Consider the following 27,851-nt stretch of genomic DNA (forward strand, 5'->3'; position numbering starts at 1 on the left):
TTTCACCGTTTGTTCATGTTACTTTGCTGGTAGGATTCAGTAGAGACATTTTTCCATTTTGAGGTCAGAATCACCATTTATACTTTTCTTGCAGTGCATAAACTTGCTGTTTATGTGCCATGTTTCTATTCAATTAGTCTGAGGGAGGAATCCATGGAAATAGCAGAGGTTTGGCAGAGGTGCGTGCAAGCAGCACAGGCTTTTACACTTATGTTCATTAATGCACACATGATATGCTCGGCTCATCTACACTCAAACTGTTATCTAGTTCATAATTATGATGATGTAATGAAATCTTGGATGTAATGCTTGTAGAGCACCGGTGGATACGGAGCCATCGTTCCTGACCGTATCCCAAAGCAGCACTTCGATGGCCAGGGGAAGTTTTAGTATTTTCACCTTGACAGCAGCAGGAGTTTTACCCAGCGCAGCTGTATCAGGTTATGGAGCCTGGCTGGGCAGTGAGGGGCGAGTCTCAGCTATGTTTGTGCCAGCCAGGGTGTAAGGTGTAATAGCTAAAACAAGTTCAGACTGCTTCTGGAAAAGAGCTGTTGGTGCTTAAATTAGCTGCCAGACCAACTCGCTGGGAGGGAGAGCTGTTACAGACAACACCCAAGGCCAATTTTCCAACCACATGTTTTAAAAAGGCCATGACATTTTCTTCTCAACTGGATCCCTGGTTAATTTTTTTCTCTTGCAGCAAGGAATTTTCTGAGACTAAACCCTGACTTCTTTGGACTGAATATTACCTTAGCTAAGGTATATTTTTAAATGCTAAAACAGAGCAAATGGAGTTCTTTTGTTGGAATATTCCTTGCATGGTCTGTGCTTCTGCACTCACTGCAGAAGGGAAGTTTGCCCTTCACCAGAAATTTGCATTTCTTATGATATTACAACACAAGCAAGCAGGCTTAGGAAAGTTAAACAATTTAAACATAAGCAAAATCAACAAAACCAGTTTGCGGGGATATGCAGTTATTAACTATTAACAAGCAGTCGTATACAGTGCCAAAATTATGTACAATCTGACTCGTATTTCAAACAATTATTTTTTTTGTATGGAATCAATTTCCCCACTCAAGAGCTTTCATTAATTCCTCTTCAGTAAAAGAAAGCATCTTAGCAGCTTCAAGGTGCATCTTAAGAAAAAGAAAAGAAAAAGAAGATTAGGAGCAGGAGGTAAAACAGTGTGAATGACCAACACAAAATTCTTGGGATAGCTGAAAGGGGCTTCAGCTCTGTCATTCTGGGGGTTTGTACTATGGGTTTGGATGTTCACTTGTTTAAGCTGAAGCTGCTATTCATATTTTTCTGCAAAAATGTATAGCGTAGGAGTAATGTGATAAAATTTATGCTAAACATTGCAACCTCAGCTCTAGTAAAACGGGACCAATCGCTTTTCTTAGTTCCTTATATTGCTTTAAAAATATCTCAGTTTTAATGAGGCATGGAAAGTACCGAAAAATCTGACAGCTTTAGTGGCTGTTAAAGAACACATATAAGAAAACTGCTACATGTTCTTTCAAGCTGATCAATACTTAACTTTAAAGTTATTACAAATCAAATGCATCATTAACATTCAGCATGCTAGCGCTTCTAATACGCACGACTTCATGTTAAACTATTTTAACAAGATAATATAACACCATTAAAACTTAACTGTCAGCATAACTGTGCTACAACCTCACGAGAAATACCTGGAGCTGACCACTGGTAGCTGTGTTGCCGTGTATCGCATCACACAGCTGTGATCCATTTTTGCACATAAACACACCCACACATACATGTGTACATATGTATATGTTTAAAAATCATACTGCAGTTTGAATTTGTATTTTTATTACACAGGATATAGCACATTAAACGGAACACTGAAAGGAACAAACTAAATTTTTTCACTTAAACAAGGCTATTTTCTGTGCAAATAACACAGTTGCTTGGAAAAATGTCATCAAGATCATCAGTGTTTGATGAGAAAACAAGAACTAAATGGTCAGTGTATTTGCACAGAACTACCGAGCAAAAAGGCGCGGCAGCCGGAAAGCCCTGAAGGCTTCCTGGGTTCTGGCTGGTGTCATGGCACAGGTCACAGTGGTGCCACATGTCCCCAGCACCACACCGGAGTATGATCTCTTCACCTATCGTTGTTCAACATGGAAAGGAAAATGTCCCAGCTAAATAGTTTTAATAAAATGGTTACGTTTTGAAGAACAGAAAACAGCCCATGTCTACGAGGAGTCTGTTGTGGGGTGTTTTTACCTATAGACATTCTGTCAGCTCAAAGTGACAACACAGCCTACTGCCATCCCCCCAGACAGCGTCACACCCGCCAGCTCTGCACACCTCAGACCAGCTTCCTCTTGTGCCTTCTACAACTAAGATTTCCTATGAAATTCTCTCAAGCAGAGAATGGCCTGAAGAGACCAGCTGGAATGCGAGCAACTACTCGCTGCCAGCAGCTCGTCCTGCTACTGATACTTAACACCTTTTGGGCACTTTGTTCCTCTCTCACCCTTGGTGCAGTAGTGTGCCCTCCCCTCCAGGCCAGCTGCCTGCATGGCCACACAAACACTGCAAATGGCCCCAGCCAGGTTTCGGGCATTCATTCAACTGAGGCTCCCATGAAGGCAGCAGCCCTGAGGTCCTTCCTGTGAGTGCCGTTCTCTTTCAGGTTCTTTCGTAGTCTGTTCTGGAAGGACAACTAACAGCATCCTTCTTCTCCAAGTACTAGTTCTTTTGTAAGAAAAGGTAAGTGGCTTTCTCTACTACCTGCAGTTCTGGTACAGTGTTTGTAATTTTTAAAAAATGTATTTAATGAAGTTTCTTGAAGTTCATTTGAGACTATCGTTTTGGTTCACAGTCTAACGGAAATACTGGTCTTTTTTGACACCCCTTTCAGTGAATTCATGTTCCAGAGGACAATGAGCTACCTCACTGGGTTCATTTTGAGCGGGTGCTGTATCTTTTTCATTCTCAAAATGAAGTTGAAGGGCCATAAGGGCCAGCCAAAGGCTAAGCTAGCGCTGTTAAATGAATTTTCAGGATCTTCTCTGCATCCTGTTACTGCCAGAAAAATTCTCTTCAGCTGGAAATGCATGAGCAGCCTGAGTTCCTCTTACTCCAGTTACCCATCCCCCAATGTTGGAGAGGTATTCCAGATTCCAGGGTGTATTTCCATATTGCAATTCCCAGTTCTTAGGATAAGTATGTGTATTTTGTTACATGAAGCTACCGCTTCGTACAGAACTATTCTTCCTCTAGGGAGGCTTGACTGCCTCAAAAGCGTTTACAACATGCCTGGTGGTCACTGCAGTGCTCACAGGGTAAATAACGTGGTCTATTTTCTTAGCTCAAAGGCTGGCCCTTCTAAGGTGCTTCTGCTCAACAAGTCACCATCCGTGGCTTGTTTCGGCTCTCTTACAGCTTGGGTTTGAGAGTGCAAAAAGAAATGGCGTTAACTCCATCCTGAAATGAATCACATTGGATTCAGCGGAGTAAGCAATTAGAGGTGAACCACACTGATGTTAAGATCCTATCTAGGCGGTTGTGAAGCCTGTAGCCTGCATGTCTTGTGTAGCCTCGGAAGGAGAACTGATGCACCTGATAGCGCACAACCCCAAGTATTTAGTAAGTAAAAGGTGCGATGGAACTAGGAAGACCTAAATGCATCAGTAAGTGGAAAACTGATTTGGACAACATCTCTTAGTATACAATCCTCTCACTTTAATTCCTTTTGTGTAAACTCAGAGGTTCTTTCAATTTGTACCATTAAAGCTCATTTGACAGGTCTATGCTGCAATTACATTTTGAGAAAGATAAGGTTTTTACTCACTCCGCAGTGTCTGAGGTTTCTCTGTCCGAGTAAAACAGCCCTCCTTTTTGGGACATCAGTATAGCTTTATCAAATACAATACTTAAATACATTTTCAGCTACATTCTCTCCGAAGTATTAGTCCACTTTTCACTACACCACCTTTCTGTGAAAGCCGTATCGCTAACTGGTCGGTAGGAATTGTCAGCCTGTATCCTACTACCCATCCCCTATTCAGCTTCAGCTGCTAAAGGAACTGGAAGGCAGCAGCCCCTGCCCTCCCTTGTGTGCCCTGAGGGAGAGGAACAGAGGGAGATATGAAACCAACGTAGAATAAATAACTTTCAAAACGAGGCTAGCTGCAAGCGCCCTCTGGATGGGAACACTCATGCAGCCACGTAGATGTCATTACACTGTGTTCAATTCAAAGTATGCGTGATATTCCAGGAATTACAAGAGGATGGAGGTCAACTCCCTTCTTTCAGTCTAGTAAATTCACACCTAGGACTAAGTACTCTTTCATTTTGTCTTTCCTTCTCCCCCCACTTTTTTTTTCCTTTTGTCGTTATAGTGTCTTTTCTTTTTTTTTTGTTTCCCCCCTTTTTTGGGGGGGGGAGGGGGAATGGGGTTTTTTTGGTGGGGTTTTTTTGGTTTTTTGTTTGTTTGTTTTGGGGTTTTGTTTTGGGGTTTTTTTTTTTCATCTGACATGCAAGGAGAGCTGCACCTGGGCAGAATTGTACATGTACAGAACACCTCAGAATATAAAAAAAACAATGTTGATCAAGAAGGACATGCTTTGAGAACCCAGGAAGAATATAGGTCTAAAATGTAATGGCTCACTCCTGAGGGGCCACGCTGTTCCAGCTGCTGATAAAACAAGCAATATGGGGGGGGAGGGGGGAACTAAACTAACTCACATGCTGAAAGGGCTTCTACTGACAGCACCAAAGGGAGCTGCTGTTACTGCTGAACAGTATTTGTTCTTGAGGAGGCTGTCCGAAGGCTTGTCAGTAGTAACCTTTCACCATGACAGATGTTCCAAGTTAGGAATGAGGTCAAGTCAAAAGACCACCAGCCTTTGCTATAAAGCAAAATATTAGCAGTAGGCACTAATGAAAGTGAAAGCGCTGCTCCCCTGCATTGAGACTTCCCAGTTCTGGGGCTTTAGTTTGCAAGTACCTTAGTGGGCAACAAATGCGTTTAGCTAGAGTGGAATAGAACTGGTCCTTACCTTTTGTCTCTTTAAAATATCGATTAACTGTAACTGCTTTTTAAAACCTGTCATTAGGTCTTCTTTTTGTTTCTGCAGTTTCTTGTTTTCTGTTTTTAATTCTTCAATTGTTTTGAGCTCTTGGTTAGCCACATCCTACCGTGGGAAGAAAAGGAGAAATGTATTATTTATGAAAAGTGGTGCTTTAACCAAAGAAACTTAGCATTACCTAACCAAATGACAAACAGCAGCCACACATGACACTTTTGAAATGAAATAGGATTAATCAAAATATTCCCAAAATATTCAATAAAATGAAAAAAAAAAAAAGTAGAAAATCTTAAAAGAGACGTGGCTTGCCCGTGTATGTCTTAGGTGTGTATGTGTACTTCTCCCTTTTTCTAAACACATTAATTTTCTCACAAATGGGGAAAATCAGAAAGGTTATAACTTTTATTCTGTACATTTCTTCTTCCTGCATAGATTGCAATAGCAGTGTCCCAGATAGTCACCAAAGGGCTTGGCAAGTTTGCTTTAAGTTTGTTTTGGGGGACTGTCTGTAAGAGATACGATGCATCCAAAGCTGTCCATCAGCCCTTTGTCTCATTCTAGCGTTACTGAGTGATTACAGACTGGAACTTGTTTTCCTAAGCCACTTACCTTGTTACTTTGCTTCAGTTTATTGAGCTCCACTTTATACCTTTCTGCTTCTTCCAGGGCCCTGTTCAGGCGAACCTCCATTGCACTCTGACTGGTTGCAGCCTGCTTTTGTACACGCTTTAGATTCTCCAATTCCTATTTAAGAAGCAAAGGATAAAACCAAACATTCTAAATAATGGCATTTTAATGACTCCCATCTAGACAACACATTTACAGCAAGGCTGACCCTTGAAAACCGAAGAGCCGCACTTCTTTGGCCTGCAGATACTCTGCCTCAAAGACAATTAATTCCACTGTTAAAACACCCCCTTCTCCTTTGAAATCTTGAAAAAGAATCTTTCAGATCTTTGTTTTAAACTTCTTTTAGAATAATTTGGAGCTGATCATGTAAGACCACAGCACTGACTGAGAAACCTTGTATGCTCAATCAGAAAAAGAGGAAAAAACCATCAGCACGTCCGCTCTGTGGCAGGTTTTGGAAGTGACCAGTATTCCCAGCTGCTTCTTCCCACCTGTTCCTTTTACCCATCTTCCCCAAATGTTACTACATGCAATTACCAACAAGAAGTTACAACAGCCTACTGAAGATAGCTGAGGGTAGTAACTGTTTCATCTAGCTAGCTAACTAGTTCATCAAATGTTTATGGCAGCAATCAAAACAATTCTCTCTTGTCTCTGATAGTATTTCACAGGGCTGTAAGTGGGGAAATGAGAAAAAAGAGACCAAGTTGAGGAACAGAATAATGAGATGAAAGATCAGGGAACATAGATAAAAGACAAAGTAAAAGAAATAAACAATTCTGGCAGAAAGAGCACAACTGTTCATTTGTAAGAAAGAAATAGCCTTTTTTTTAAAACACTCAAATTTTTAGTGATGAGCCCAGAAAGATTCTTTTAACCAAATCAGAGTAGAGAAGGGGGCTTGCTGTTAATTTTTTGCTCTCAGACTACCTTATTTCTGAGTAATTCTTCTATTTGCTCAGCTCCACACCAGCCCTTATGGTGGTTCCTTATGATTTCCACATCACTTATCCAAGAAATACGTACTAATTGACGAGTGTATGCAGCAAAGATGTTACAGTGAAGTTATGACCAGAACAGGTATTTCTGGGGAGCTTTGAATCTTCTCCAAATTGGATGAAGAAAACAGGAGAGTAAGGTGCATCTCATTAATCCTCCCAAATTCTGTTGGTGAATGTGTCTCCTCCAAGAGTTCACAAAACTAAATGTTGCTTCAACATTTTTATTTTGTTGCTAACCTGTCCATCTGATGGATTAAAAAAAGATGGGTGAAAGCCTGGCTAGTCAGGCAGCAGAGCACCCTGGAATGCAAATTCATGTGCTAGAAACTGAGCCCTATGTTTCCCAAGAAAACGAGCTGCAGCACGCAAACCTCTTGTCTTGTATCAAGATGATGGAGTTGTGAATAGTGTCAACTAAACGTTTTGTGCTATGTATTTTATTCTGTGTTAATATGAAAAGCTTTGGAATGTAGCCTTTACTCAAAAAAACAGTCTGCATGCAATGCAGATTACATATCAGCTAATCATATCACTTAATGAACGAATTCTAAAAGTTCTTTTCAGGCTTTTTGACACTTACTGTCAAACATAATACCTTATCAAGGACTTTTTTGCAAGTCATCTAGTGAGGGTATATTGTTAAATATATTTGACTCCCAAGTTTTTCATCTGAAAAATGCCTGAAGTAAGTGTTTTACTTTGTAAGTAGGCAAGGTTTCTCCAATTCTTCAATGCTTTAAGTAAAAGCTGGATTCATTTTCTCATATAATGTTCCTCTAAGAGGGGGGAAAAAATTACTATGTTCTAAAACTGCATCCCATTTCAATCTCTGGGTTTTCTCCACTGTGCCAGAATGGCTGAGGCACTTGAGTATCAGTAGGGGAGGTGATACCAAAGAGCTTGTCCACGAGTAACCCTCCCAGCAGCAGGCATAAACAGTGCTTCTATCTTTAGAAAGCTCAGCCACACCTGTCCACCCCCAAAAACAGTTGAGAGATAATATTTGCTTAACATCAAGCCCTTCTTCAAGGGAAATTATAAAATCCCTGCACAAAGCCTTAAAAGGAATAAGAGCACAACTTTACAGTTTCCCTGACTTTTATCAAATGTTAAAGCTAGATTGAATTAACCAGTGAGAGGGAACACAGAAGGAATGTTCTTGTAGACAGGTGGTGAGAAAAAACAGGAGAGGTGATAAAACTGATTAGATCAACTAGATGGAAAAAAAAGAGGAAAGCTGGAAAGAAGAGTATGGAAGTTGCGGGGAGCACCAGAATTCAGCTGCTGCCTGAGATGGGTCTCCCAGCAGAAAGGGTCACAGAGACCAAACACCAGAAGAAGGAAATGTAAAAATAACTAATTACTATGTTTCAGGTAGTTTGTGAGAATCTTTGCCTAAGCACATACAATGTATCACAACTCTTCTATCATTTATGTTGTAACCAAAATAACAACAAAAGCAGTAAAACCCCCAGACTCAGAGGTTACATTTGTGCTGGCTCAACTATACAAAGTAATTTCTCTAGGGTGAAAGTATGAGTCTTGACAGTTTAGCGGCTCAGCACTAAAAACTCAGGCCCATGTTCACAGGTAACTGTTTTTAAACATATGTCTAGAATTAATCTACCACTACGTTAATTCCATAGTGTTGAATAATATTTCATACCTAAAGTATAAAACAGTTTTCAGATTAAGTCCGTAAGAGATTTAAACAGTTACTGCAAAATGATTTTTAGATGCATGTTTTTGGCAGATATTTTTTTTAACACCAGAAAAAATATGCAAAATAACTTTTGAATTAGCAGAGAACCATTCATTACATACACTTGCCTTTTTTGCTGCCTTAGTATTTTAAAAACTATCACTATTTGTCCTGATCATGTCTGATCAGTAACCTTGAGAAACTCTAGAAAACACAACCTGTTAGGAATAATCGGAGCAATGGAGGATGGTAAGCGCAGAGCAAAGATCAGTATGGTAGCTGTACAGCAGAAGTGAATAAAGATTTTACTACAACAGACATCTCCTCACTCCTGGAATAAACTTTCTAACTGTGACTGTTTACAAGAACCAGCATAGACTAAGGAAATTATGGAAATGGCCATTGCAGACAGCTTTAAGTACAGGTTAAACAAACTTCTGTCCAGGATAGTTTGGACAGAATCTATCCCACCTTGGTTTAAGAGAATGGACTACATGACTTTGTAAATCTTAACCTCATTTACTGCGAGTACTACTCCTCAATATTTTTCCTGACAGAATCAACAACCAAGGTAGTTATTTAAGGGAACTTAAAATTTCCAAGTATCTGCACAAAAAGAACACACAAACTTAAAACATTTTAGTTTTGAAATGCCAGAACTACAGAACGTTAAGATGAAAGCATGCCTATACAAATGTATAGTATGATTTAACAGCAGTATGAGACTTTGTTAGGCTGAGGTGTCCCCAAATTTTTACGTGAAATGTTCTCCTGGTTCTATTACATGTACTACATCATACTATATGTATTACATGACTCTGAAGTCAACCTCTTTAGCTCTAAGTAATTAAAGAAAAACACATGCTGCTCTTAGATCAAGTTCCAAACAAACAACGCTGTGTATGCAGGCCATCTGCTACAGCTAGGCACATATACAGTTTTGCCTATGTGGCCTACAACAGGAGCCAGGTTAATTTTGATTGATCCAAATTAGAGTGGCTGGTTTTCAAACCATCCATTTTCAAGAACAAAACCACATCCTTTCCTCTACCTGCAGAAGATGCTAATATAAGCTGCAGATGTGGGTTTTTAATGCTCACCAGGTACTATATTTTACAATAAAGCTCCTATTACCAGAAGTAATTTTGAACAATTATAATTAAAACCAGAAAAATAAAGTTCTCCTGTATTTTTCAAGATTCTTTTGTGAATTCGACAGCAGTTTCTGAAAAGGTTGTTTTGCCTCTTGTGGTCTTTTTACACAAGAATTTAATTTTAAAATACAGAAATGTATGATTGTAGAAGCAAAAGAAAACGAATTAGCAAAATACATAATTTCTTCCTTTAGAAAAGGGATTAAATAATTTTAAAATACAGCTTTTAAAACTAGTATCAGATTGAAATGCTAATGGGATCATTGGATACAAATCTAAGGTGCAGAGGATGATTTGATGTGGGTTTTTTCCCCCTTTCATGGGGTAAATGACACTAATATCTGCAATACCTTTTCTAGTGCAGTGATCTCTTGTTGCAACCCTTCATTTTTTTTGTTTGCTTCTTGTGACAGCGTTTTGTACTTTTCAGTCTGAGAATGTTGCATACTGATTGTTCGTTGCAGTCTGCTGTTTTCTTCTTTGGTATCTTTAAGCTGAGATTTTAAATTCTGATTTTCATCATCCTGTTTGACAGCAATGAGCAAAAAAACCCCAACTAAATTATTGCAAGAAAGCAGTAGGAGAATGTGATATTAATGTTTTGTAAATAAAAGTCAGTAAAAATATATATATTATAGATACAGAGATAACAGTTTTTAAAAATTATGTTACTTTAAAATGTTTCATGATGGATTTCACAATAACTTTAAGAAAGGAAACTACTCAGCTAAACTAGGAAAACAAAACCCCAATATACCAGGACAATACTTCAAACAAACAGTAACAATTTTCTCATTTAATTTTCTGCAGTTTTTTACTTGGAGCTGTCTTGTAGCAGTATGTAAAACATTTAATTTCTCATAGTTCAAAGGTTTTGAGAACTAACTATCAAAATGGTATAGAATAATATGAATAACAGTGGCACATAGATATTTTGTGACCTTTTTGTGTGAATAGCTAAAGGCACACTTTAGGAAAAATTCTGGGAAAAAGAAGAGAATATAATTACTGATAAATCAATCCTTTATGTTTTAGGAGATTATCTAGTTTTGACTTAAAAGCAACTAGTGATCCAGGATACATCAAGTATTCAAATTCCAGATTCTTTTAACATCAAGTAAATCCCGCATTAGATTTATGACCTACTGGCAATTACATCCCACATTAAGCATTATAATTTCATGGCTTTTTTCTTTTATAACCTTTTAAACATTATAAGTGAATACTAATTAGGTTATTTCAGAGATACATTTTGCCTTTCGTTTCTTCTAAGAAAAAGAAATCAAGGCACATACAGAAATTAGGTTTCTATGAAAACGGGTCTTTTTGTCCTGTCCTCTCGGCCCTTAGGAATACAGGCTTCTCACCTGGTAAATATATGTGTTTTACCCTCAGTTTCAAGTGACTGCACGCACCTTACAAACTCCCACTTCTTTATATTTGAAACAGATTTATTGCTTCCTTGTAATAAGTGGACTGTGAACAAAACCTAGAATCTATCTCAAGGCTTTGGCAAGATGAAATTTTTGTGATGTTCTGAATGTAATGAAAGTTATTTTCACACCAGAGAAACTAGTACCCAAAATGATAACATTTATATACAGAGTGCTATGGGAGCAGGACAAGAATAGGTACAAGGTTGTCTTCTGCCATCTGCTATAGTAACTGATTTCTGTAGTATTTTTGGCATGGAATGATGAAGTTCAATAGCTACTGACAATATTATATTTGATTTGAAAATGTCTTCAAAATCTAATGTAACAACTTCCTTCTGATCACAGCATAAAAGTACTGAAATGCAGAAGCACCTGTATTGATAAAAATGAAATAAATTACACATATAAAATACCAAAATCTAATTCTTTCTAAAGATTTTCTTCAGCACCTCTCTCAAAGAACTTATTTAATACTATCCTGCTCCTTAACTCTAAATTAAAAGCTTGAGAGAAAACATATAGATGGTTTACCATACATTCTGAATGTCATCCCCACATTTGGGCCTGCAGAACAGGTGAAAACAAGCATTCTGAAGTTAAGAGGCCACAACTAATAATTGTGTAAACCAAAAAGTTAGTTCAGAAACCTTGCTTGATTACAAATGCATGAAAAAAAGGTGATCCCTCTGGCAGACACACACAAACTATTTAAGGTTTTACAGCTCAAGAGATGTTTGAGCATCACCTGAAAACATCTTGCTATCACCGCAGACCATAAAATTCAGTTGTAGTACACTCGAACAGTAAAATATCAGTGTAGCTTCACAATGCCTTAACTTCAGTCTGATCTGCCCGAGCATGTAATTCCAAATACAGTCCTCATCGAGTGTCATCTTAAGAATGGAGAAAGCCTAATTTCTGTTTTGATTAAAATATTCCATAAAAGTGGATCGCAGATCAGCTGTTTCCACACTTTGTTCCACCAAGGACACACAAAGCACCTGACTATATTTCTCAAGCTTTTTTATTTCTCATTCTGCTTTAAACATCCCCTTCCTCCCATTGCCCAGGTCTGGGCACCACTCGTATTCTCTCTATCTACCAGCACCTGTATTAGACTGCTAATATTTCCTCCTTTATCTCAGGCTCTGGTAACACTCCTTCCTACAGTGATGGCTAAGGACACTCTGCAGCACCAGTGTCCCTACAGCTGGGGCACATCTTCATTCCCAGTGTTTTTTTTTCTGCCTCAAATTCTTTTTCATTAAGTATATTTTGCAAGCTTCTAGCCCAAGACCGCATTTATACAGAAATTACTATCCTTGACTCTAAATTCTTAGGAAATTGCAGGGGGAAGAACCTTAGCTCTTAATATTTGAAAAGGAAAGGTTAAGAGAATTCTGTTGTGATTATTTGCTAAAGAGGAATCTACTCTGTTTCTACAGATAAGAAAATTCAGCTCTTACCTTTTTCCTGCATTCACAGGCTACACTAGCCAGCTCTTCCTGCATAACACGCAACTTTGCTTTAAGAAATCTGATTTGAGCTTCTGCAAAACATAAGAAGTTGTAAATAATATCCACAAGTACTCATTCCATGCAGAAAAGAAGCAAGACTGATGTAAGAAGTCACTTTAATCATCTTGTTTTTAAAAGCACGATACATTGTTTATTAAAGAGAAGTAGGCAAATAAAACCTCAGATTTCTACATAAATGGTGCGTGTTTCTCATTCTTGGGCAAAGTTTTGCTTAGATTTTTCCTGTTAATGACTGAACTCTACATTTTTAAATGTAAAAGACTTGTAATGCTCAAAATTGGAACTTACTGGAAACTTTTGTCACACTGTGCTATACATTACAGCATTCCTTGAGGCTGAAGTCAAGAAAACTATATTGTAGGGTTTGTCTACTACAATCAATCGGTACCTGCAATTTGTGTAGTTACACCCAAAGTAGTTTTAAACTGCTCACAACAAACAATCAAATGTAGGCTGCAAACCCCCCTAATATGTAAATACCCCTCCCACACAGTAGTCTATGCTTTTTTAAAGTACACTGCTAACATTATTCAATTACCAGTTTAAAATTAAATTGATTTAACCAGATGTTTTTTTCCAAATGCAGTAATTTCTTGCTCGTGGAGAGCTAAGAAATGTCCTATTACCGTCATGACAAAACGAGCTGTGTGTGAATGGTCTGCTCTTCTACTTCCTATTTCCCATCTTTCCCCCAATCATTCACAAGGAACTCCACCTGAACTGCCACAGGCACAAAGCACAGAAACAGTATGATGATCAAGTTGAGCAACATAGAAATAACCATTATTCACAGTAGGTACAAGAGGAAAAGAATAAAGTGGAGGAGGAGTATCTGGAACTGAATGGGAAGGGAAGGATGGGTACATGTGTTCATTTGCTGTAACAGGAATTCTTGTAATTTCACCCACCTTCCCTTATCAACTGTCAATTGCAGCTTAATTTGTAACTCTGCGGGGACCAATAATTAGGATTTAGGAAAACACCATGAAAAAATAAGATACAGACCAACTTCTTTCCTCCTGTAACATCCTTGCTAGCTTCTGGTAACTAGTGGCTATCCTGAGATGGAGACCATATTGAAGCCATGAAGTTTAATACTCTTCCATGTACTTCTAAACTACTGAGTTGTTTGATTTTCTTTATAAAACATATTGTAGTTTGGTAGTCACAATATCCTATGGCAATGAGTTGACTAATTTAATTATGCGTTATGTAAAAGAAAAACATTTTGTATAGCTTGCTTTAAATCTAGTTTAACGTGGCACTTACTCGTGTTTGCATTACAGAAAGACAGCTTTACCATTACTGTTTTAATTACAGAATCTTTCATATTGCCCTCAACTGTTTTGTTTTCAAACTGAAGATTCAAATCCAAGTCATTCCACGCTTCTAATCGCTACTGTATACCCTTTCCTGTATCTTTCCTAGTTCTGCTTCCTGGTTTTGAGATGGGGTGTGCAGAACTGTGTCATACTCAAGATGGGGTAGCATCAGTTACAGAATAGAGTAATGATAACAATACAGTATTTTAATTTCTGTTATCTTCTCAGGGATTTCTAACGATCCATTTGTCTTTTTCACTGTGAACAAGCAAACCTTTTTTCCCTGAGGAAAACCCATTTCTGACAGTCAGCAAGGAAGAATAAAAGTACTTAACTATGGGAGGAAACCTACCTGCTCCAACTTCATTTCCAACACTTGGAATAATATCATCTAGACAATCTGGTAAGCCTCCTTTCTCTAGTTTTTCCTCAATTTTGTTTATTGTTTTTGCTAAAGAAAAATCTGTGCAATCCTCCGGTATTGCAACATCAGCAGCACTTTGTACTTCTAGGTTTCTTATTTTTGAACTGAAAAGAAAGCACACCCTAGATATTAAATCTATAATACAAAAAAATTTTACAAAAATACAGCACGTCTGCTATTTTTAAGGGCGGGCAGAATTATTTACCTAATGCATCTTCATTGCTCACATTCATCTGAATTATGCATTGATGGCAATTTCTCATTTTCTTTAAGATACTTTACCGTATTCCACATAAACAGTTAGAAGACTGTACATATTATAATGTAGATGGCAGAGAAACTAGTACCATTTTCTACTGAGAAGATTTTGGCATGGTCTTCTCATCCAACAACTTTGTAACTAAATCAGAGGAAAAGAAAGAAACAGAGGAATCTTCTCTTGGCTTTAGCTACTATCGACCGCCTTAAATTCTGCTGGTTTTCTCCCCTGTACATTAACTTCTAGAACTCTGTCCTCTCCAGTTATACTCCTACCTTACTACAATTTCTGTGTCATTATGCCTGGCCTAGGAAACCTCATTGATCCTAGAAGCTGCATACCAAAGTTTTCATAAAACCAAAACACAAGGTATGTGACACGTGCTACATAGGGTATCTCCTCAGCTTTCTGTTACAAAAAGGTGACATTGGTTCCCACAGGATCTGAAGCTCCTAAGTTCTTATTCCAATATATCCTCATCCCAATGCAGCCTGCAAACTCCTCCTTAGCTGCAAACTTTCTCCCACAGCTTTGGGTTCACCCTGCAGGTATTGTATCTGTACAATTCCGCTTCTAAACCTCACGATGTGGTGCCAGCATGACAGCCTCCCCTGAACTGCCCAAGGGAGGTCCCAAGTGTCCACAAGTGACTTCCAAATCCTGCAAGACAACCTTGGCCTGTGTCAGTACCATGTTCTGCCATCTTGCAGACAATTTTCATCCTATTCTGGTATTTGTTCATACCTTGTGGCAGTTTTATTTTGCTCCCAGGATTTTATACATTTCTCTACTATTTCCTTTTGCCCAGGTGTCCATTTCTTGCTTTTACAACCTTGAATATGCTACCTACACAGCCAAAGCTATTCAGCCTGAAATCCCTGAAAGCTGTGGTACTACTGCCGACTCTCTCTTGGCCTGTGAGCCCAAGATTCACCAAAACAGAGAAGGCCCTCGAGGGCCTCATGTTTCCCACGACAAGTCTGATCACAGCTCAGCCTGCACCACCAAGGTGTGCCCTCTCAGGCTGCCTCAGATGATGTATTTCCCACATGTGTGCTCATTAGGCATCCTTTCACCAAGGGAGTTAACAGAGTGTAGCTGTCAGCCTTGAGAAGTGCTTAAGCAGAAAGCAACAGTTTCATTGTTGTAATATTAATCACATGTGCTCACTAATAATTTTTGGTGCTCTGTGCAAGTGAACAGATTGCTACATGGCGGAGCTGACTGAGGAGGACCAGAAGTTTGATACATTTATTTATACAAATATATGTAAGTGTAGAAGCATATATGAATAAAAAAACCCTGATAAACAAAAATAGCAACTACAATATTTAATTACAGAGACAGATGTGTACAATATACCTTGAAGTGGTTCTTTTTCCCTTACTTCCAGAGTACGGTCTGCTCTGAGCCATGGGCACGGAAGCACATTTCTTCTTGTTTGCTAGCTACAAGATTTTTTCAGAAAGTAGTGATTTATTTTTTTAATTAGTTAGGAATTACTTTTTTCTAGTATTTTTTGTGGTTTGGTTTTTTTCTTTTTCATATATTCAGACTCAAGAATACTTTTCAAATATGCTTTTGAAACTTTTAAAAGCACAGTTTTTCAGTTTTACTTGCACTTGTCTTTATCTTGCAACTTTTATGTCCATATGCCCAAGTTATAATACACCCAACAGTCATTTGCTTGTGAGAGTTTTTGCACACATACTCATAATAAATTCATGCATAAGCAAGGCTCTCAGCTATTATCAAGATATTAACTATTGGACTGTCAACAGAGTGCATTTCTTTGAAAAATCATACCTTCAACAACATGCTGTGTTTATGCATTATTTTAATCTTATAAATTCCCTGTAGAAGGAAGATCTAACAATATTTTTGTTACTTTCACCCAAATAAATGTTGTTAAAATTTAGAAGGGGTTCTACTGTATCCTGATAAATAGCTGAAGACAGTATTTTGGAAGTTTTAGCTCACCTCCTAAAAGAATCAATGTAATTGTAATTAGAGACAATTGAGTTTGTTCCTGATCAGTCTCCTTTTTCCATTATATTCCCTTCCTGTACTCAGTTATTTTGACTACTTATTTATTATTACACCTAGAAAACAGTAGTAGTACTGCCTTTAGTATTATACTGGTGGTGGAGTAAAGGGGAGAAAGGAAGAAATTACTTATGTTCTAATATTACACTAGGAATTCTTAATTTGATGTTCAAAACAGTGAACACTTCTGTTAACGCTTTACAGAAGATGAAACTTAGAACACAACAATGAAACATGACAGAGATCCACTTCACCACCAGTGGCACTGAGAAACCCTGGTAACACTGTCCTTGTAGCACTGCTCTGAACATCATTTCCTTCTGGCTTCCCACCAGTGCAAGTCCCCAGCGTAGCACAACCTCAAACCCAGAAGTAATAATGTGGAAATTATATCAGAAGAGAAATTAACTAGGACAGCTTTGACTTCGGTACCTTGGCATGTGAGTGTGTAAGAGATGAAACTTCAGCGCAGAGTGGATCTCTGCAGGAAAAACAAACAAACAAAAATTTGCTGAACATGTGTACCAAAATAAACATTTTCCAAAGCAAATTCAACCCCCCTGTCAGAATCGGGAGAATAATGTTTTCTATGTCTAGAATAAACAATATAGCTAAGGTGGGAACATGTACTAAGTTCAGTCATAAATTCAGTCTAATTCTCTGTCTTTCCATTCTACCTCATTTGCTATCTAAATCACCTGGTGAGCCTAGCGTATCTAATACAACAGTTTACTTATGTACCAGAATCTGAATCTTGTCTTTCACAATTCAGGCGATTGTGGCAACTACTGGCTTATTAGATCAATGATTCCCTGCACCAGGGAGTACTTAGCCAGTACGCACGGTCTTACCAGCTTCAACAAGGGAGACTAACAAGCCATTACCAAAGATCACCGACAGCTCAGCAGTTAATACATCTACTTGAGACACAAATTCCTGATTTAATGCAAAGAAAATGAAGATATAAACCACCGTCCCCTACAGTCTAAGAGGGGCTCAGGTTGACTGTTGTCAAGTTAATTGACAGGGTCTGTCAAGTGAACATGAGGTGGGAGCAATTTATAAATTAAGCCTCACAGAATTTTCTCTGAAATAAATATTACAAATATTGTATCCATTTTACAGATGAAAAAGGAATAAAAAGGAAGCCTTCTTATCTGCTTATTTGGCTGAAAACCATACTTCTTAGTGACTGAACTTCAGGTTAAATGATTATTTTTTAAACCTGCTGGAAACAAGCCGAAAGTTTTAGCATGCTGTATACTATCCAGGTCAAGTTTCTTGTCACATGTATAATGTTTTTGCTTTCAGAATGAGTTATGGTTTTTACCACCCTTTGTAATTTTTTACTTCAATTAAAATACTGGCTTATGAAAGATTTGGAATAAAATTTAAATTTCAGGCACATCAAGTCACTTCAATTTTTTTGCCCAGCTCATTTGAGCAAATGCTGAGATCTTGCCTTTAAAAATTTCACAGACATCCATTCATCAAGAATTATCTGCACAAAGCTCCATGTTTTATTAATCCCCAAAAAAAAACCAACCCTGGAGAAATCATCTGTGTGTGGTTGGCAACAGACTTCAAGAATAGGGTGATTAGTTTTTGTCTGTTTACCCTATTTTCCTCAAGCTTCCTCCCTATTGGCTAGCTTTAGGAATACGCAGAAGGTGAGGATTTGCTGCCACAGAAATAGCAGTTACATGTTATTCTGGAAAATATGAAAGTACAACACACTCTATACTCAAGAAAACAACAATGTTCTTTCCATCAATAGACTAATTTGTTCCTAGTATATCTGTTGTCTCAGGACCTTCTTTAAAACAAACAAACAAAGCAAAACAAATGAAAGAAAAACCTCACTGTTCACTAAATTCCTCAAACTTGTTTAACCTTAATGGTTTCTTTCCTCTTCCCCGTACATGACAACCCATTTTTAAAACCTCATAATACGGTTCTATAGTTGTTTGGTAAGTGAAATTAATGTGCAAATCCTGAAAAGGTATACAAATAAGTAGCTAGAGTATTGTGGCAACACTGAAACAGAAGCTAATGTTTAACAATTCCATCTCTGCATGTAAACACGAGATGCATGTGCATGAGCAAACCCTTTGTGTTTGCTAATCCTATTCAAAGCCTATAGCATGCTTGCCCATGCGCGTAGGGTTCCCATCGCCATGAGCGGGCAACGCTCTGAAGAGTGAAAGTGTAAACAAAAGCTGATTTCAATGTGGCGTCACTGGAGCTGCTTTGTCTCTATGCAATTCAAGTTTCTCTGCAAAAATGATGCTATAAAACCTCCAGAACAACTTATTGAAAAATATGCACTGACTTGCAGAGTGACTTAAATATTTGTTGCCTTTTTTTTCACTTTGTTTACTCATTTTTTTTCTTAACCTGTCTCCCCCACCCCCCCCTGACGTTAGCTCTTTCTATCTTCAGTTTCTCCCCTTCTTTCCAGTTGCTTTAGTGTTCATTCTCCTTAAAGGAGTCAATGGAAACTTCAGGTGGATATTTCAAAAATATCTCAAGTGCTTCCTTTAGATTTGACCTGTCTGCTTGCACAATTTAGAAATATTTTTTTAATTAAATATTAAGTACTTGAAACTAATCTAATTGAATGGCCTCAGTGTTCACTCATGGATAATCAGTATGCCTAATTCCTAGCACACATTTCTAATGTTTTTCACTACAGCATGGGATTTCAATTCTTCTTTCACATAAATGTTTACCAGAACACAGACTGTGGTTGTTTTAAGATGTTTTAGTTTATGTAGGTAACTGGTAGATGGGCTGCTACTCTGATACGCTAATTGCCAATATTTTTTTAAATTCTTCCAGCACTCCCATTTATTTCAAATGCATATTGTCAAAGCTATTAACTCCCTTTGGGGGGCTGAATCCTCCGATCACATTACTTCATAAAACAGCCCTGTAACTCAACTCCAGTTTGAAGTTCTTAAAAATCTTCTGTCTACTGTTCAATAACTAACTAACAGAACATAAAAGTAGATGCAGAATTTGTTTGCAAGTCATGATTATACTGATAACACATGGAGTTTGTTTTTTTCCCTCTCTACAACTGACAGATATGGCTTCAAAATAGCTCAGGAATAATTTTAACTATAGTAGCAAACTTGCTGGTGTAGCCAGGCTTCTCTCACAGACTTGCTGTCACACCTTTTTGGGTACTGAAAAACCCTTTTATGTCCATAAAACTCCCTCACTTTTTGTTTTCACTTTTGCTCTGCACACAAGTAGTTGTTTGATCATCTCTAGCAGACTCTCATATATACTATTTCAAAACACTTTCCCAACTGCAGCTTAACATCTGAAGTACCTTGTAAATCCAGCCTTGTAGCTTTGTTATCCAGATTAGCGACATGATAAATTTAGGAACCTAGGGGATCAGGTCCTTGATAAACTGTGAGTTAGTCTTAAATTCACCCAATTGCTGTAAATAATGTCCCTGAACAACTAAGTGAACATGGCCATGTATCTACTCCAGAGCTAACAGGTTTGAACACACAGGCCAAAATGCACAGCTGTACGTACGTCCATACAGGCTAAAGGTATGTGGGACCCAGAAGTGTAATGACGCCCAAGTTCCAGAGGGTGGCAGCTGAATGTTTTCTCAGTCTCAGGGTTTTGTGTGTATATTTTTTGGCATCAAGCACTTCCTGTCCCAGGAACATTTAGGCCGAATTAAATGTGAACTAGAATCTATTTCTTCGCTTTGTCAGCCCAGCTGGTTAAAAAACATCTACTGCTGAGTGTCTGCTGTTTTGTACTGCAAAGAAACTTGTTACCTTACCTTGCTTTTTTTACAGACGTCAGCACTACTTAGCATCCTAGATAGAACATTTCAACAAAATTAAGACTTCCTTGAAATAACAAGGAACGCCACTGACTTAGTATCAATTGTTTCAAATAACATAAAAAAAAATTTAGACTCCACCAGTCTAGCATGCTGCAAAGATAAGATAAAACAGGAGCATGACTAGGACGCAGGTTAGGTATGCAGGGCCAGTGTGAAAGATTCACCACAAACTACGTGCAGCAGTTGTAAAGCACATACCTCTCTCTATTGTCTTCACATGATGTAGTCTGTACTGTAACTGGTCTAGATAGTATCTCCTGTTGGGCTTTCTTTATTAAAAAAAAAAAAAAAAAAGTACTCAATTTTGGGGGAATATAACCCATTAGAGATTAGTTATATATTTGTAAACCACAGATCACAACTACAGTCTACTATGGAAAAGAATGGAAACTATAGTCCACTGTGGAAAAGAATTTCTCAAACATAGGAAAAGATGGGTAAAAAATAAAATGCTATTACTATCCCCCAACATTTATTTCCGTTCCACAAAATGTAGTTGCCCTTGGCCCATAGAACTTTTGCATAGCTTAACATCATCTGAGATGCTGCTACCCTCCCTCCTTTTTCTCTGAAATATAGAGGTAGCAAATGCACAGCAGGTGGGACAATTCTTCAATTTTCCATACTGTGCAATAAGCCTTAAAAATAAACCTTTATTATACATAACCATAATATATATATTATATATAAATATAAAACCATAACTGGACACTGATATGTTGTATATATGAACAATTCAGTCTGAATGCTGAGATAGTTTCTATGTTGCTAAATTGCACTTATAAAGTGTAATCCAGAACAAAATGCAGATGTCCTGGTTTGTGTTTGGGTTTTTTTGTTTGTCTGTTTGTTTTTTGACTTAGATTGGTTTTCTTTTGTTGTTAAATGTATATCTGTGCAATCTGGTAGTGCCATGTAGTATATTAAGTGTCCTAAGAATGTTTGATCTTCTGTTGTATTTAGAGAAGGCGGGGGGGAGTGCGGGGAGGGAAGTGGTTGTTGCTGCTTTTTAAAGGAAAGGGACTAGATGCTATTTTGGCCACTTCATCTGCTTCTGTTCAATGCCAAGCAGTTAGCCTCAGCTTGTCACAGCTCAAGAGAAGAGTGTTTTCACAGGACGTAAAAAGGAAGTTTCAACAGTAGGAAAAGTGCATACAAGTATGGCTTTCCAGAAGACTTAATAATTTGCTTTTTAAGCCTTATTTATTTAGGTGAGTGCATTTACACTGAATATATGCAGAACACCTTCTCCAAACTGTTTTGGGTATAAACCACATCTCTCCTGTTCCCTTTTTAAAATTTGTCCAATTTTCATAGAAAAGACTTGACTCGTATCAGGTACACAGCCACACCAATGTCAGAAGCTACTACTGACAAACAGGAACTTTTCCTGTTTTAAGAAAGCTGCCTTCTTATTAACTACGTATTTTCTATTTATGTTGCTTATTCTTTGTATTTCTTTCAGCTTGAACAATGTACATCTTGCTTCACTAGGATGTTATTGGAACAGTGACTGGTTTTCAATTACTAATGGTTTTTTTAGCATATAAGACATAAACCACATACAGATACTTTTCTTAAACAACTAAACAAGTTTTATGTGGTTTTATGTATATATCTGCAAAAATGCTCTATGCATCTGTGTGAACATCTACCTGCCTGATTAAATTTATATAAAAATTATTTTTGGGTGTGTTTTTAGTAGAAGTTTAAGGTTCTGAAAAAAGGAAACCAAAAGGTTAGATTGCATTTGAAACCAAAATACTTTTACTTGTCATGGTCTAAGTAATTTCTTTTGAAACTTGACCCTGTGTGCATGTGAATCAAGGCTAAATTATGTAACAGTCTGCAGAACCTACTCACCATTACTTCTTCAGCCTGACGCACCAGTTTTTCTGTTTTTGTTTCTAATTCTGCATTCAGTCGCCTGAAAAAGTAAGAAAGCTTGTCACTGAGTTTTTGAAAGTTTTAATAGAAATAAGCGTAAGCATGACAGGATCTCTGCCTGAACTAAGTAACATTTTAGTAACTCCTGCCAAGGAACAGTGAAGCATACTTCAGGGTATGAGCAAAGTTATGTTTCAACCATTTCCTGGGTTTCTGTCAAATCAATAGTAATAAAGTACCTACACCCATCAAACAGTAAGGTTTGGACTGTAATTCTGAGGTAAAGGGTGGCCTTGTTTTTGGCCGTGTCCTTGCTTAACACACCTCTTCCGTCTTTATTTCCTCATCGGTTTCTGTTAACGTGGTCCCTACCTGAAGCATGCTTAGCAGCAAGCACTGAGGAAGGAGTCATGTACGTTTATGTTATCATCACATAACTAAAATGTGTTGTTATACCTATATACAGGTTAAAATACGCTTGTGTTCTCGCACGCTTCGCTGTATGGCTTTCCGTGTGGCATGGCTCCCTGTCCACCCCCCCACCCCCCATGGGCCCAGAACCGACAGGTAACAGAGCAAGTGCTTTTAAATGTGCTTTCACCGCATTTGTCACAACCTTTAGCGCTTTTAGGCTTTTTTGTTTTTTAAGAGGCTCAAGCACTTGGGTAGTCATAACGTCAAGGCAGCGCTAGAGCTTTAGCGGCAGGGCGGAGGCGCCGGGCGGTGGGCGGGGAGCGAGGCCTAGCGCGGCGCAGGGCGGGAAGGCGGCTCCGCGGCGGGGCGCGGGGAGAGCGGCGCGTGCGGGGCGCCCGTGTGCTCCGGGGGAACTCGCCCAGGGACTGGGATACAGGGGATTAACCGCAACCTCCTCAGGGCGGCCAGCGGGGTGAGGCTGAGGTGACAGGGCCTGGCCGCCGCCCCGGCCGCCTCCTTACTTGTACTCCTCCTCCCGGGCCAGCAAACCGGCGCTGACGAGGCCGGGCCCCGTGGCGGCGGGCGGCAGGGGGCCGCCGGGCGGCCTCCGCACCTGCAGCGAGAAGGAGTTGGTGGGGGGGGGGCGGGCACGGCGCGGCCACGCTGCCCCCGCTCACCTTCCCGTGCCCCAGCCGCCGCCTTACCGCGGGCAGGCCCCTGCCCCGCCGGGCCCCGCCGCCGCCGGCCGCCGCCATTTTGTTCACGCGGAGGCTGCTGCGTGGCGTTTCCTTCGCCAGGGCAACGGCAGCGGCGGGGGCGTCTCTGCTCCGTCCCCTCCTCCGCCCCGGGGCCCGGGGACGCTCCCCTGCTGCCGCCGCACGTGGCCCTGGCCGGGCCAGGAGGGCAGGGGCAGGGGCAGCCACCCGCTGCGGGGTGGCGGGGGGCTGGAGCGCTCGGCCCCCCCGTGCCAGGGTGCCACCACCTCGGCGCCCGGTGGCAGCCACTGTCTGAGGGCCTGGCGACCTGGGGACGGGACCCCGAGCAGAGGCTGGGGATCAGCTGGCTCCGGGCATGGCGCAGGGCCACCATGGGTTCAGGTGAGGGGCAAGCGATGAGGTCTGAGCTGGCATTACACTTATTATTGCAATAAGTATTTATTACAGCCCTTCCGTTGGAGCCTTTGGCCTTGCCACGTCGTGTGCTGCCACCACCCCTTCACTTCAGCGTATTAAACTCCCTTTGCAGTGCTATGGCAGGAGTTCCGCCTATGTACCACTCTCCTGCCGTCATCTTTCTGCATTCGCTGTTCCCGGTTTTCCATGATTGCGGTCTGTTTTTAGCCTTGCCCTCTGCCACGCGTTTGAATCTCTCCATTATTTTTGTCCCTCACCCCCACACTGTTTGATTTTGCTGCGTTTCTCCTTCCCCATCACCTACAAACCCGTTCCCCTTCACATCTGTCGCTCCCGCTCCCCTGCTCATTCATACTGTTCCCAAGTTTCCGATGGCTACTGCCCCACCGCACACCCCACGTCCCGTGGGGTCGTAGGTCGCTGGGTATATAGCATGAATAATACAGTTCTATACCCTGAGTTACATGGCCTGTATATGATTTTAGCAAAAAGATTTGCACAGGGGAAATCGGAAGGGCTTAGCTGACTGGAAGTAGAAGGTCCGTGCGTAGTTGAAGGATTTCTGCAGAAGTATTAGTTGCAAAACAAGAAATGCTTGGAGGAGATTAACTTTGAGCACTGAGACATGCAGTGTAACGGGATAAATGGAGGTGAAATGAAAGACAGGACAAATGTGATTAGTGGAAGGCAAAAAATAGAAATATCAACATAGAAAATGAAAGTGCTTAACAGTAATGTTGATACCTATTGATATGTATAATGATGAAACATATTGACACATGGGGGGAAAGAGCAAGCCTGTGAAAAAAGTTATGGAGATTTTGAAAAAAACTCAGAAAAGAAGTCAGTCCATGATAATAATTTTTGATATTTTTTTTTTACTAATAAAAATACTAAGAGGTTAATGGTGGCCTTTCAAAAAAAGATATGCAGAATTGAACACCATCAGTTATACTTTTGATTTGGAGAAGCAAGAAAGGGTGAGGTCAACAGCAGAAACAAAACCTCCGCAGGGGGAAAGACAGGTTTTGTTAAGAAATATTTTGTAGATTCCATGAGATATTAAGGTGTCATAACCACAGTGAGGCTTTAGAAGCCTCTCTAGTGAGTTTTAGTGAGGTTCTGAAAGATTCCAAGACAAACAGAGGAGTCAGAGAAGGGAAACAAGGTTGGCAGGATGACAGCTACAAGAAGAAATGTGCTCTTTCTAAACAGCAAATTCCACCCCCACCTCCCCGAAGAAAATTACTATTTCTTTTTTCAGAACTAAAATATCATATTAGTAATATTCCTACTGTTTTTAAAGTTCCCATCCAATATAGCTATAAATATATAGCTATAACACCTTAAAAATGCTGCAAGTATTAGCTAGAGGATCTCTGCTTGTTAGATACTGAGGCAACAAAATCACTGGTTGAGATTAGAGAGATTAGAGCCACTGGTTTTCTAGCCAGCTTTTAGTTAAGTCTTAATAAACAAAAGAGGGGTAATTTATTATATCATAAATGATTAAGTATGTTAACAAACATGGTGATGCAAGGTCCTTTTTGTTTAGACCCCTCTGGGAATAACAACGTACATATATATCAGGATTGCAGATTTGCACAGTTTTTCTAAGATCCACAACATGATTTATTTAATATGACTTATGCTATTGAAATACTCTCAACTGAATTTAAAATTCAACTACCTATATTTGAAATAATATTAAAAGATTAGTATGTTTAAATAAGTATTTCTTAGTGAACTTTAAAGTATTTTTCCAGAGATGTAGAAAACAGAAATAAGAGATTTTGTTACATTCTTGATTCCTTGCTCCATTAAGGTTTTATCACTTTAAAGTTGACCTGTGACCTTCACAGTTGTGGTTAATTCTCTAATACATAGTAACTATGAGAGGGTAGAGAATAGGCTTAGATTAGAGATGGCAACCAATAGTGAGATACGTGAGGAGCCAGGAAAATTTATCTCAGTATTTATCTGGAAAAAAACAACCCAACATTTGAAAGCATAGCATTGATATGGTATAATATTTAGCCAACATCATTTGTTAGCACGTTCCCATTTTCCATTTAATCATTTTTTAGAAGTTGATGTAAACGTTGTGACTGTAAAATCAAAATGTTTTTGTCATTTTGAAATTAAGTGTACATCAGATTAGTTGCAGATTTCAAACAGATCAGTGTTTGCCATCACAATGAGCTGTACTTGGGACCTATTGCTTGGGACCTCCACGATTAGCATAGTACATCATCATTCTGTATTTTCCAAGTGTTTCAATTTTTCTTTGTTTTTTGAAGGATTGTAAGATCCCAGAATTAAATGGCTCTAACAGAAATGTTAGATTCAAAATTAAGTGGTTCACTACATTGCCACTGTTGCTTTTCCAGCAAAGGAGGAGGTAGATCACAGAACAAAATACCTCAATCGATATAGCTGGTAGGAGTGCTTCAGGACAGAAGGGTGTGCATAGCTGGTATGGTGTTAGAACAGTGTATTGCAGAAGACCACTGAGGATCAATATACAGTGTTTACCTTTGAGTAGACCGAAGAACTGTGTTATTTAATTGTTATCTATGGCCTTATTCCTTCTGCAGGCCCAAATTTTGTGATACCCTTTTCCTCCTCCAATAAAAATATAAAAGCATGAGATTTTTATATTAAGCTATTATCTTTACACTTTTAGACACATTTTTTATTCATGATAATCTTCTTATTGGCTTAGAGATTCATTATACAGAATTTTCCATGTTTCTCATAAAAGTTGTGCTATTTAGTAGAGACCTAGAATATCAACAACAGTCAAAATTGTAAAGGCCAGGATTTCACTTTATATTACATTACTTGTCAGAAACTAAGGAACAATAGTGGTTTAGGACAACATTTTCTTCCATAAAAATAATTGCAAATGTATCAGACCAAACAGATAACAGCTGATACCCTTGCTCAAGTTTTCGCCTTTTTCTTTTATGCAACCCGTTGTAAACAAATAAATAGTATCAGATATATGCAACAATGCATACAATTTTTAGACCAAGAATCATGCTAAGGGTTAGACGTTGTCTTTGATATGTGGTAGAGCTAAATTAAATTAAGCTTATATATATGAGAGAGGCCTGAGATAAAATATTACCTCTGTTGATTCCACCTCTTGAAGGCGAAGTCTTTTACAGGACTTGCTGCTGCCTGCTGTACCTCCATCGTAGGAGGGGTGCTTCCCTGAGGCATTATAACACAAAGTGTGTCATTTCCTTGTAAGCTAGTTTATTTGACCAGAACAGTCTGTAGTGCTTAGATTACCCTGCTCCAGGTTAAGTGGTCATGGGGAGACTGTTTACTGCAGCACATATACACTCTTAGGTCTGAACGCTGGTACTTTCTCAGTCAACACCCGTGGTTTTAGGCACGAGAATCCAAAGCAATCCAATCCACGCTCGAAGGAGATCTGTGTTACCACCAGGGCTGCCTCCGACACAGCAGCGTGCCATGCAGTGCTGCCATATCTCATGGTCCATGTCACATAAACTGCCGTTCACACCATGCCTCTTATCGGTGTGCTTCACAAGCAGGGCATGCACAGGGAGCCTCACGCCGAGCAAAAACCACAGCCTGTGCAGGCTGAACCCAGTCATAAGGAAGTAAACCAGAGACAGCCTAACTGCAGCACTTGCAGATGAAGGCAGAGAATTTAAAGCTAGCAAGCAGTTGTTTGTTTGTTTACTTATTTATTCTAAGTGTGCCAGACAGGATGTCACAGTTACCTCCAAAGCATATCACTGAAACCTGAGCAACTGTAACAATTACAGACCCTTCACACTTGAATAGTTTCCCTACCTTAAATTTCTTAATTTCTTAAATTTATACTTTATTTTTCTAGTTCCAATTTTCTGGAGGGCAGAGAGGGAAGAGCAGAATTTTGGAATGGACTGTAGGTAAAATTTAATACTTAGAAA

At 39.2% G+C, this 27,851-nt stretch overlaps 1 protein-coding gene and 1 long non-coding RNA gene across 4 annotated transcripts in view; one reads left to right on the forward strand and one right to left on the reverse strand.

The window, feature by feature from the left end:
- Nucleotides 1-911: 911 nt before the first annotated feature.
- TEX9 (testis expressed 9) lies at nucleotides 912-27,687 on the reverse strand. Of its 3 annotated transcripts, XM_055810643.1 has the most exons (12): nucleotides 23,470-23,540; nucleotides 23,287-23,378; nucleotides 22,328-22,391; nucleotides 20,663-20,733; nucleotides 17,017-17,065; nucleotides 15,901-15,986; nucleotides 14,208-14,383; nucleotides 12,462-12,544; nucleotides 9,910-10,083; nucleotides 5,682-5,816; nucleotides 5,043-5,177; nucleotides 912-1,139 (listed from the first exon to the last, which is right to left on the reverse strand). In XM_055810643.1, the coding sequence occupies exons 1-12, from the start codon at nucleotides 23,518-23,520 to the stop codon at nucleotides 1,065-1,067; spliced, it is 1,191 nt and encodes a 396-aa protein (XP_055666618.1). In that variant the 5' UTR covers nucleotides 23,521-23,540; the 3' UTR covers nucleotides 912-1,064. The 3 variants fall into 3 exon arrangements, with proteins under 3 accessions (XP_055666618.1, XP_005232365.2, XP_055666621.1); XM_005232308.4 differs by lacking the exons at nucleotides 23,287-23,378; nucleotides 23,470-23,540 and adding an exon at nucleotides 27,032-27,687; XM_055810646.1 differs by lacking the exons at nucleotides 20,663-20,733; nucleotides 23,287-23,378; nucleotides 23,470-23,540 and having other exon boundaries at nucleotides 22,328-22,394.
- Nucleotides 1,149-27,851, forward strand: part of LOC114010745 (uncharacterized) — a 43,377-nt gene continuing 16,674 nt past the window's right edge. The window contains exons 1-3 of the long non-coding RNA XR_003552380.2: nucleotides 1,149-2,748; nucleotides 14,125-14,258; nucleotides 22,818-23,862. This is a non-coding gene — a long non-coding RNA (uncharacterized LOC114010745). The remainder of the gene's footprint in view (nucleotides 2,749-14,124; nucleotides 14,259-22,817; nucleotides 23,863-27,851) is intronic.

Source organism: Falco peregrinus, chromosome 1, assembly GCF_023634155.1.
Source record: "Falco peregrinus isolate bFalPer1 chromosome 1, bFalPer1.pri, whole genome shotgun sequence".
NCBI lineage: Eukaryota > Metazoa > Chordata > Aves > Falconiformes > Falconidae > Falco > Falco peregrinus.